At 50.4% G+C, this 12,272-nt stretch overlaps 1 protein-coding gene across 2 annotated transcripts in view; it reads right to left on the bottom strand.

Moving 5' to 3' along the window:
• Positions 1–6,915: 6,915 nt before the first annotated feature.
• Positions 6,916–12,272, bottom strand: part of Stxbp1 (syntaxin binding protein 1) — a 66,126-nt gene continuing 60,769 nt past the window's right edge. For both annotated transcript variants that reach the window (XM_058581787.1, XM_046451598.2), the window contains one exon: positions 6,916–8,745. Coding sequence is in view for 1 of the 2 variants with exons in the window: in XM_046451598.2 (XP_046307554.1) it covers positions 8,663–8,745 (83 nt within the window). In the remaining variant the exon portion in view is untranslated. The remainder of the gene's footprint in view (positions 8,746–12,272) is intronic.

Genomic DNA, 12,272 nt, shown 5'->3' with positions numbered 1-12,272 from the left:
ACCTAAAACTAAATTAGAATAGTCTCCCATGGCCAACGGGGCGGGGATTGTTTGTAGCCACCGAGGACACGGTGTTCATCTGGATCAGAGACTTGAGTAGCAGGTCAGGTCTTAATTTTACTGTTTCTACCAAAGGGGAAACTTCTTTTTTTTTTTAACTTTTAAATTTGTTCTAATTAGTTATACATGACAGTAGAATGCATTTTGACCCATTGTACACAAATGGGACACAACTTCTCCTTCCGCTGGCTGTACATGGTGCAGAGTCACTCCAGTAGTGCAATCAGACATGCATGTAGGGTAATAATGTCTGTCTCATTCTACTGTCCCAAAGTGGCACCTTTTAACTTGGGAAAAGGCATATGTGTCAGAGAGGTTTTATTTTTATTTTTATTGTGATGCTGGGGTCAAGTTCAGGGCCTCATGTGTGGTGGACAAGTGCTCTACCACCGAGTTACACTCCCATCCCAAGAATTGTTGATATTACAAGCAAACATGTCCTCTTTTAAAAAAATTTTTTATATTTATTTTTTAGTTGTAGTTGGACGCAACACCTTTCTTTTTTTTAAGAATTTTTTTTAATATTTATTTTTTAATTTTCGGCAGACACAACATCTTTGTTTGTATGTGGTGCTGAGGATCGAACCTGGGCCGCACGCATGCCAGGCGAGCGCGCTACCGCTTGAGCCACATCCTCAGCCCCAACACCTTTATTTCACTTGTTTATTTTTGTATGTGGTGCTGAGGATCGAACCCAGGGTCTCCCACATGCGAAGCAAATGCTCTACCGCTGAGCCACAACCCCAGCCATGTCCTCTTTTTTTAAAAAAATATTTTTAAGTTTTTGATGTACCTTTATTTAGTTTTACGTGGTGCTGAGGATCAAACTCAGTGCCTCACGCATGCTAGGCAAGTGCTCTGCCACTGAGGCACAACCCCAGCCCCAACAAACATGTCCTTGACAGCTATGAGTTCCTTACTGAAATATACTCTGCCCTGTCACACACTGGGTTGGTAAGTATATCACATACTTAAAAGCCAGAAGGTAAAATGTTTGACTGTGGAGGCCAAGTTAAAATCTTGTATCAGAACTGGCGCAGTGGCACAGACTTGTAATCCCAGCTACTTGGGAGGCCAAGGCAGGAGGATTGCAAATTTGAGGCAGCCTGTATAACTTAGCTAGACCCTGTCTCAAAATGAAAAAAATTAGGGGCTGTGGTTGTGGCTCAGTGGAAGAGAACTTGTCTAGCACATGTGAGGCACTGGGTTTGATCCTCAGCACCACGTAAACAAATAAACAAAATAAAGGTATTGTGTTCATCTACAATTAAAAATTATATATATTTACAAAATAGCTGGGCATGGTGGCACACGCCTGTAATCCCAGTGGCTCAGGAGGCTGAGACAGGAAGATTGCGAGTTCAAAGCCAGCCTCAGCAACTCAGTGAGGCCCTAAGCAACTCAGTGAGACCCTGTCTCTAAATAAAATACAAAATATGGCTGGGGATGTGGCTCAGTGGTTGAGTGCCGTGGTAACCCCCCCACCCAAATAATAAATACATAAATAAATAATAAATAAAAATTGTTAAAAGGGCTGGGGATGTAACTTAGTAATAGAGCACCCTCAGGTTCATTCCCCAGTACGAGGGGCTGGGGCAACATTTACCTTTGTTGCATAACAAACCACCCCAAAATTCAGTGGCTTAGGAAGACAGACACTTAGATGATTCCCTGGGGGCCCTTCTGGTGTGCTCCTGGCTGCTCTGATCTCAGCTGGGCTCACCCCGCACCTGCAGTCAGCTGTGGGGGGGTCACGGGCCAGCTGGTCCTCGTGTCTAAGGCAGGTTGCTGTTGGGACAATGGTGGGACTGTGTCTCATCTCCAAGCTTGCTCAGCTTGCTCCCATGGAGTCTCAGAAGCAGTCACAAGAGCACCAGAGCAGAAGTCACAAGGCCTGCATAGGTCTAGATGTGGGACCTTGCCACTGTGATCAAAGCAAGTCCAGGGCATCCCTGAGCAAACAGGGAGGCAGTGAAGTGCCGTGGCCACCTCTACCATCACCTCACCTGCATCCACTCGGATGGATTTCAGCTTTGAAAAGAGTTTCTTCAGTTTTGTTTCAGGATTTGGTGTGGTCTTGGAATCCAGCCTAATAAAAGCATATTTGGACTCTGGAGAGAGAGGTCACCCAAGACCCTGAAGACAAGTCACTCAAACAAGCTCCTTACTTACCATCCTTGCAGTGGCATGCTCAGTGTGAAGAAGTGTTCTCAGTCTGTGTCCTTGGGACTGTCCACATGGAAATGTGCAGTCACGGTGCCTCACCCGGCATGCAGAGAGACCTCCCACACCCAGGGCTACCTGGTACTGTTCCTTCAGCTCTGAATCAGATCAGGGGGACATTGCCCATGGATAACCAGTCCTTGGGAGCCTGGCGAGGTGGCTGGTGTTTGCAGGGCAGCCTCCTTCCTTCCTGTAGCCAGCCCCCCCCCCGCCCCCCAAGACCCTTTCAGCACCAGGCTCAGTGGCCCTCGGCTTGCAAAATGAGCATCAGCTCACTGGAAAACCACTTCTGAACATAGAGCTTGTTAAAACTTTATTTCTATTTTAATTGTGATAAAAAAACACAAAATTTACTATCTTCACCATTTTTAAAGCATCCAGCTCTGTGGCATGAATCACATTCACCATGTCGTTCTTCTGTCACCACTGTCCATCCCCAGAACTCAATCTTCAAACAAAATTCCCCCATTAAGCACTAATTCCTGACTGGTGATGTGGCTCAGTGGCAGAACACTTGCCTGGCACACACAAGGCCCTGGGTTTGATCACCAGCACCAACAAAACAAAACCCAGTAACTCTCCACATCCCCCCTCCCCAGGCCTTAGAAGCCACCATTCTTTCTGTCTTTATGTGTTTGACTAGTCAGGGTTCCTTATATAAGAGGAATCTCACAGTGCTTATGTTTTGTGACGACTGGCTTAGCATAATGTTTTCCGGGTTCCTCCATGTTGTAGCATGCATCAGAATTTCCTTCCTTTTCAAGGCTAAATAATATTCTTCTGTGCTTTGTTTAACTATTTATCCATTGTTACACACTTGGGCTGCTTTAGTCTTTTGGTTACTGCAAATAATGAACAGAGTTGTACCAATATCTCTTCAATCCCTTATTTCAACTCTTTGGAAAGAAGAATTACTGGATCATGTGGCAGTTCTATTTTTAATTATTTTATTTTTTAGTTGTTGATAGACCTTTATTTTATTGTATTTATGTGCGGTGCTGAGAATTGAACCCAGTGCCTCACACATGCCAGGCAAGTGCTCTATCACTGAGCCCCAGCCCCCACCATTTTTAACTTTTTAAAAATATTTTTTTAGTTGTTGATGGAAGTTTATTTATTGATGGAAGTTTATTTATATGTGGTGCTGAGAATCGAACCCAGTGCCTCACACGTGCCAGGTAAGTGCTCTATCACTGAGCCACAACCCCAGCCCTCTGTTTTTAATTTTCCTTTTTGGTACTAGGAGTGAACCCAGGGTCGCTCTGCCACTGAACTGCACCCCCAGCCCTTTATATGTAATATTTGAGATAGGATCTAAGTTGGCCAGATTGGCCTTGAAATTGCAATCCTCCTGCCTTAGCCTCCCTGTTTGCTGGGATTACAGGTGTGCACCACCACACTTGGCTGTTTTTAATCTTTTGAGGAAATTCCACACTGTTTTCCATGGCAGCTGCACAATTTTACATTCCCACCAACAATGCACAAGAGTTCCAGTTGTTCCACATCCACACCAACACTTGTTTTTTTTTTTTTTTTTCGGTCTGCAGTTCCCGAATAAGAGAACATTGTTTCATGTCCTTATTGGCCACTTGCATATCTTCCTTGGAGAAGTGTCTATTCAAGTCCTTTGCCTACTTTCTATCAGGTCATTTTTTGTTGTTGGGTTGCAGGAGTTCTTTATATATCTAGTCATAGGTACATGAATATATATATATGCATATTCATAGATATGCACACACAAACATGGACATGCACATATTCTGGCAATCAGGGGGAACAGGGAAGGGTAACTCACTGGCTCAGGAGAACCAATTTTTCTCCTTCTCTCTTCTTTGGCTTCTCTGTGAAAAACCGTCACCATCCTGAAGTCACTTACTTGTTCCAGCCCCTGCAGACCCGCATTCTGCAGAATCCCACCATTGACCTCTGCCGACAGTGTCTACCTGCGAGAGCAGAACGAGGCTCCGCAGTCAGACTGGGCATGGGGTGGGGACCTTAGCCAAGTTACTTGGTCCCTCTGCACATTTGTGTCCCCCCTGTGGAGGAGGGCGGATAAGGACAGCGAGGCACTTGGAAAGCCTGCTGGGCCTGACACGTGAGCGCTCAGTGTCTTTAGCCATTGTTAGAATTAGCATCTCTGTTTTCTTTTGGCTCAAGGAAGCCCTGTTGAGCCCCTGGTTCGTCTTGGTTGAGGGTAGGAGGTGGCATGGTAGCAACGTCCTGTCCCCAGGGGCAGCACTGCTCAGACTTGGGTACTTACCACACCTCTGCATGTTCTTACACATTTACAACCCATGCGACCCTAAGTGACACGTTAGCACCTGCTCCACCCACCCAGCGCTAAGTGCCTTTTTTTGGGGGTGTGATGCTGGGGATGGAACTCCGGCCTTATGCACACGAGCAGGCGCTCTGCCACTGAGCTGTACCCCAGCCCCCTGCGGTGCTTTTCGTGAGGCTCCAGCTTTGTATGAATGTATCACTCAGTGCGCGTCCTCGCTCTTCACTCAACGGCAAGCTCCTGAGAGTTACTCGTGTTGGTGTCGGCTGTTGGAGGCCATGTATTTTTAACTGCCTTTAAGTATTCCCTGGGTGAGTGTATGACGTGTCCATCTCTAGTCATGGACATTTGGCCCCTTTTCAATTTATGAGCGTGTGCACTCTTTCTCCCCAGGCCTCATCTTCGTCCTCACTGATGACTGAGCACTTACTGGGTACGATGCGCCAGGCCAGCCGCACTCCTCCACGGGCATAATAGGAGGGAGCAAAGTCCCTCATCGAGTTCACGTGGAAAGAGGCCAAGGGTGGATTCCGCCCGGGGCTGCCTGTCGCTAAGGTTGATTCCCCTGGCCACTCTGCCTCTCCAGGAACAAATGCCCAGTGTGACACCGAAGGGCATGTACAGGCCCCTCAGCTGACTCTGCTGAAGTCTCTGGCGTGGACCTGGGCCTCTGGAAGGGCAGGGTGACAGCTGCAGCGCAGGGGCCCATCTTGGCATTGGGACCATGCGGCTAGAGGTGGGTGCTTTGAATAAGCTTAGGTTGGTTCAGACCCTTCCCCTCAGGACAGAGCACCACTGGAGACCCCTGGGGAAGAGCCACTGGCTTCCTCTGGGCTGCACTAAACAGAGAATAGGACCTTGGCCTGAATGCAAGGTGCCACTCTCATCTGCTCTTGGTTGGCAGTGAGGGAGGAGGGAGAGACAGAAGTGATGGAAAGCCAGGTCGGAAGGATGTCAGAAAGAAATCAGAGACTAGAGAGCCGTCCCCTGGGCTGCAGGAACAGACAGCCCTGGGGAGAAAGAGCAAACAGGATCTACTTTGCTTTAATGTGAACTTAGTTTAGAACAATTTAGAATTTAAAAACTCCAATCTTGGATCTTATTCTATGGCGTTTTTGTTCCTGGTGAAGAAACGACTGACAAAGGGTGTCAGATGCCCGCCAGGAGAGTGAGCTTTGTGAGTTTCTGCATCTCTCTGGGCCTCAGCTTCTTATCTGTAAACTGGGCGAGGACCCATCTAAGGACAAGGTTTGTGAGTGGCCTGGTATGGTTGATAAACAGTTGTTGTCATCGTCACTTCCTTACAAGGCAGGTCTCACCAGGGATATGGCAGTACAGATTCTAGCAACCAGCCTCGAGTTGTTAAATTTCTCCATCTTATGAAGGTGCCTTTGTCCATTTTCTGTTCCTATGATGAAATACCCGAGGCTGGGTAATATATGAAGAAAACGGGTTTATTTAGCTACCATTTTGGAGACTCGAGGGCATGGCACTGGCCTGGGATCAGCTCTGGTCAGGACCTCATGGCTAATAGCATCATGGTGGAACACTTGAGTGAGTGATCGCATGGCAAGACAGGAAGCCAAAGTCCTAGGAAGGGAATAAGAACCCTACTAATTCCTTCCCAGGGCAGCACCCTTTCACTGCCTAGTTATTTCTCACTAGCCCCCAGCCCCCCACCCCGCTCCGGCCTCCCAGCACCGACACACTGAGGACCAAGGTCCCAACACATGAACCCGTGGCACGAGCTCAAACTCTACCCAAACCACAGCAGAACAGGATTTCAGAGGCCCCAAGGACAAAAAGTGGAAACCCAAGCTCGTCCAAAAAGCTCCACTGCCCTGTGCCCGGCATTCCAGCAGATTCCCTGTGTGACCCTGACTCTGATTTCAGGGTCTAGTTACAAGCTGGACCAACCTCACCACGGTCTCCCTGGGCGGGGGGGTCCCAAGCAAGTTTTAAGACCTGCCGGACTTGCACCAGATTCCAACCTGGAAGCAGGTCATCACATGCATGGGCTAGGAGTGGGGGACAGTGACACTGGTGAAGGGATGTCCTGAATACAGGGGCACCATGCTGGAGTGGCATCTGATCCCTGCAGTGTCTGAGCAGAGGCCTCTGGAGAGGGTGGGACAGGGAAGGACTGCCTCATTTTTAGGCAGTGCAGAGGCAAGCTCCGTAGATTGTCCCAGAACCTGAGATGGCTACAGACCTAATGCAGGCAGCAGTGACCTGGATCTGGAAGGCTTCGAGCCACAACATGGGGTGGTGGCCTCCTCTGCATGACCATCGTGCAGCCTTTCTCCTTCTACTCCCCAAAGTAAAAGCAGCCCGGGGGCCCTGGACAGCAGCAGTGGGCGCTGATTCTTTATTTATTAGACTCAAGTGCTTCAGTACAGAACGGTACGGAGGATACATGTTTGTGCTTCAATACTTTCAAACACTGAGATTCTGATAATTTCAAGGTAAACAAGTTTCAAGACAGACTAGCTTTTTTTTTTAAAATATCCTTTTGATAAATTATTTTTTATATAAATAACAGAGAAAGGAAAACCAACATGTTTGACAAACAAGGTCCTAAAGCGTGAGCGTTGCTTGGTCGGAGGGAGGGGACAAAACAAGCGGGGACGGTAAGAAACCAACCAGCGCAGGTCCTAGGGTTCTGTCCTAAGGAGGCAGGATCTCAAGGGGAGAAGGCGACAGGAGACCTGGGAGCTAAGTAGAGTGCACAGGAGATTCCAGAGCCAGCAGGAGAGGACGCCACAGTGACAGTGCGTCCAGGACTGTTCTCCAAGGAAGGTGGGCGGGGCGGCGGGGCAAGCGCACATCACGTTTGCAAGGACATCACGAGACACAGTAATATACACACAGTCTGCGGGAGGCAAGGGCGGCGAGGGCCGGGGCAGGGGACATTTTTTGTGACTTCCACTGTCATTATATTTCACGACAACAGCAGCAGAACGACGTGTGCTCGCTCCTGAGACGGGAGCTGCCGAGACCTGGGGACGGGCGCACCTCCAGCACCTGCTCTTCCCCTCTGCTTCACAGCGACACGATTGCACGGGAGAAAGACGATGGGCCTCTCACAACCACGATGACATATGACTGCACACCACGCAAAATAAAGTACCACAAAGTATCTTAAACTGAGGACAACCTGACAAGGCTGCGTGTGGAGTGGGGACAGCGTCAGCATCAGCCCGACGGGCCCTTCTCCACGGCTGTCAGGAACCACCTGTTCCAGTCCAGTCCTGACCTTGAACTTGACCCAGGCTGACCCTTCTGGGGAACAGAAGCTGTGAGGGGTGATGCCCCAGGCAAGGGACCTGGTCAGTGGGTCAACCCTAACTGCTTCTCCGTCTGGGGAGGAGTCTGCTTTTCATTGTCTTGTGCATAGTGACCTAGGCTGGGAAGGACCTTTCTCAGGGTCACACAGTGTGGCCACAGGCCTGGGGAAGCAGGGCCACACTGCGGAAGACACCAGGGGACACCCAGCCTGGCCTCGTGGACACTCCCAGCCCCACCCACAGCTGCATCTCTGGGGCACAAGCTGGGAGGGAAAGCAAAGAGCCGGTTCCATCTCAGCCTTGTGAGGTGTCTGTCCCCTGATTGTCACTTCCCAGCTTATCTGGATGTGAGCAGACACCCGAGGGGTAGGAACAGGAGAGGAGGTAACAGATTAATCCTCAGTGTGAAATACCTGAAGGACACAGACAGCTCTGCGATTCCCAGCAAGAACAGGAAAAACCCAATACACATTTTTAAAAGGCCCAGACTTCTACCTTTCCGTACTCGAGCAGTTTGCACGTGACGAAGGTGGCTATGTACAAGGTCACAGGATCATAAATGAGGGGGAGGAGTCCATTCATTCTCAAGAATTCCAAAATTTCTGCAGCTTGCACAGGAACTTCTTGTAGGATACATATATATCTTTTTAAAAAACGCAATGCATTATTCTCGGTTCACACTGGAGGAGGGCATCATTAACACGAGCAGCGCGGGCCGGCCAGGGCGTGCAGGGCGGGGAGGCAGCAGAGAAACCGGCCTGCGCTAGGGGCTCAGAGCAGTGGGAGGGCGCGGCTTGGAGGGGCGGCTTATTGTTTAACTGCTTATTTCTTCTTCTGTTTTGTTCAGTTTCTTCAGCGTGTCCAGCAGTTTCTGTGGGGTGAGAATGTGCGTGGATCCTGGGGAGGCAGAGAAGACAGTGAGCTCACCTGCTCTAGCTCCCCATCCTCCTCTCCTGCCCTTCTCCACGCCCAGATCTGCACCCATCCGCCTCCCCCACCCTGGTCTGGGTCCATGGAAGCCTGCAGGGGGCTGGGGCTGGATGTCTAGGCCCCTGTCACAGGAGGCCAGGGAGACAGCGAGGGCTGTGGCAAAACAAAATGCATCCTCTGGCTCAGCAGGTCCCAGGCTGTAGCAGGGAACGAGCCACCTCTCCTCAGAGCCAGCACCAACTGTCAGGTGACAGGGTGGCGGCATTTCTCAATCTCAAGGTGAGGCCAGGGAGAGAAACTCCAAATGACGTGGCCACGGGAAAAAGTTGAGAATGGGCTGGGGTCGGCAGGGGTCTGTGTGTGCCTGGTTGCCAAGGACATGGATGGGGTGCACTGACCTCGGAGCCAGCTGATTGGCGCTGCCTGCCGCGGGTGGGACCTCAGGTGTGAGGGAAAGGGCGGGGACCTGAGGCCTTACCTTGCAGAGACCGCGCATTGTAAGAGATTAGAAATGCTTGCAAAAATTTAAGCTAATGGAATTAGATATATTTCTAGTGCAAAAGTAAATAAATAAATAAATAAATAAAAATTAAATAAATAAAAAATGAAGCCCTTTTTCATAAGGAGAGAAAGAGATCTAATAAGTGCAGTAAAAAATGATGCATGGATCGTGTGATTTGGCCATGGACTTGATCAAACAGAACGGAAGTGACTGGGTGATGTGTGAGCATGAGACCTGCCGCATGCAGCAGTGGACTTCAAAGAAAGATCCTGGTGGGAAAGAACTAAACAAAAGAGGTCCGTACTTGAAAATGTGCCTCCCTGGAGACCTGGGCAAGGGAGGGCCTCATGGGAGAGGAGGAGTGGAAACACAGGAGCCAGATTTCCATTTCAAGGGCAGGCAAAAGAACGCAGTGGACTGGCTTCTGGTTGTGCCTCCACTAGGATGCCGCTCACCACTGCTTGCTGCGCTGACCTGGAGCTGTGGGAGCTGGGGGCTTCCCTGGTGGGTCTAGAGCAGCAGGAAACTTGCAACACTCTCTCTGGTGTGAGAGAAATTTTCAACATCCTGCTGTCTGAGGTCCAGGCCCCAGGCCCCACTCGCTGCTCTGGATGAGGAGCCTGTCCTCGGTTACTTCCCAGGGATGCAGAGCGTGATGCCCTGAGCACGCAGCCTGCCCTGGCCCCTGCGCTCTCTGGCTAACTGCTATCTATCTGCAGGCCTGAGGCTCCTCGAGCAGTGACACCCTGGGTGTTTCTACAGCACCCCTTCCCACATTCACTGCGGGGCGCTTAGGAATCTTCTACTAGTCCTAAAGGAACTCAAAGGCAAAGAGGAGAAAGGACAGAAATGTTTGAGGCTTGTCTCCAATTCTGAAGCAGAAACAGTTGCCAGAAGGAGGGCCTCCAGATCCCAGCTCCCGCGGCCGGCCGGCGTGTCTGGATGTGAAAGCCGGACTGGATGCAGCACGGGAGGCGCTAGGGTTTCCTGCGTGCACCTGCCAGAGAACACTGTCCCCAACGCCCCGCTCCCCAGCCACCCAAAAGGGTTCCAGGCAACAAGAAGGCAGACTCGATTTCAAGGAGAAATCCAAAGGGGTTCCTTTGATCAGATGCCGATCCGAAAGTGCTCCCCCTGGTTTACATGCAGATTCAGGATTGAGCAGGGACTCCTGCTGGAGAATTTTCTGACATTATCTGATCACTGAGCATTCCCAGTCTTGATTGAAGAACAACTCTAGGACTTAGCCTTGGGGACAGCCCATGAGGCCACTAAGGCCCTAGCAACAGGCCCATTCCTGGGCCTTCACTTACTGGTCTCTTTAAAGGGACCAGGCTGGTTGGCATTAATCCAAATCACCTGGAAGCCAAAGCCTGACGCGCAGGGCTCTGTATGGTTCTAACAATGTCCACCATGAATGCTACCAACAACTGGGGTCCCTAAGTCACATGTTCAAATATTCTCAATTTGAATCCATTGGTGGCTGACCACACAGCTCTCCAGAAGACAGTAGCAGGTGGGTTCACTGCTCTGAGGGTCCCTGCTGTTCCATGTCACAGGTTGACTGTGAAACGTGAGCAGTGGTTTCCTAAGCCAGCGGAGGCCTAATCAAATGCTATCCCCACATTCCAAAGCCATGGGCCAGACACGGCGAGCTGTGATGGGAGAAAGTCTTTCCCTCCACACTGACGGGGTCTGACACCAAGAGTTCTCAGACTAGCTGGTCTGGCTGTCCCTGCATCGGCCTGGAACAGATCTACTGACTTGGAATACCCAGGAAGGCTCCTGAGGATGGGCACATTTAAGGGCAAGCAGGTGAGCTGAGGTTCCAGGGCTGGGGCGGTGACCAGCCCACACTTTCAAACATATGTGGCAAGAAGAAGGTCTGAAAGTGGGCTGGTAGCATGGCAGGGCCTCTCGTCTTTTGATTCTGGGCGCCTTGGGGCTCCTGGGAGGGGAGGGGACGTGCAAGTGAGGCTCAACAGCAGCTGGGCTCTGAACCAGGTCCAGACCTGAGCCCTGCTGTCACCTGCCCCCAACCTAGAGAAACAAAGGATTCAACATAAAACCACAAGCAGAATGTGCAAGCCAAGAGGTCCAGCCTAGCCCGGGAGCTGTCCTATTTGCTTCTCACAGCCTCCTGCACGTCCCCTCAGGAGTGGTATTTTAGCCTAAATTAACTAAAGAGATGGAACCCAATCAAAAGATGTCATTTGTGGACAACTTAGAGGCGTGACTGGGCGACTGCAAGGAGACTCGGTGGACCTGCACTTCTGCCGTCCACACTGGCTCCCTGTGATCCAGACCTGGGGAAGGTGCTTCAGTGACAGGAGAGAGGACAGAGTGAGGGACTGTCACCGTGCACAATGCCTGCTGGGGGCATCTCAGTGCTGGGCAGGCGGAAACTCATCCCTCTTAAAAGACAGACCAACACAAAACTGGTATGGAGGAGCGAACTCAAGCTCACTGGAGACTGTGTTGTCTGCAGGACAGCAGGAGGGCAGGTCAGACTACCTGCTCCCTGACCTCTGACCTTGCTGGTACTAGGTTCTGTGTTTTGCTTTTTTATTTATTTATCTTTTTTGGTGGGAGTGGGAATTAGGGATTGAACCCAGTGGTGTCTTCTACTGAGCTGCCTCCCCAGCCCTTTGTATTTGTTCTTATTTTGAGTCAGGGTCTCACTGACTTGCTGAGGGTTTTGCTAAGTTGCCCAGGAACTTTCAATCCTGTCTCAGCCTCCTGAGTCACTGGGATTGAAGGTGAGCGCCACCTTGCCTGGGGCCTCACCGCTCCTTAGCTGAGCTCTGTAAAACCCACACTGTCTGGCAAACTATTTCAAAAGCCAAGAATATATAACTAGAGTCTGTCTACACCCGCTCTGTGCTGACGGCAGCTGGCCCTCTCTGGGGTCGTGATGGAATGTCAAGGAAAGCTTCTGCAAAGGAAAGGCTGCTTCTTCAGGAGCTAGAGAGAGGTGTGGTGCGATTCTTTT

The sequence above is a fragment of the Marmota monax genome, unplaced genomic scaffold (genome assembly GCF_021218885.2).
Source record: "Marmota monax isolate L192 unplaced genomic scaffold, Marmota_monax_Labrador192_F-V1.1 WCK01_AAM20220418_F8-fsc00020, whole genome shotgun sequence".
NCBI classification, from domain to species: domain Eukaryota; kingdom Metazoa; phylum Chordata; class Mammalia; order Rodentia; family Sciuridae; genus Marmota; species Marmota monax.
This window is presented reverse-complemented; position numbering and strand designations above follow the sequence as displayed.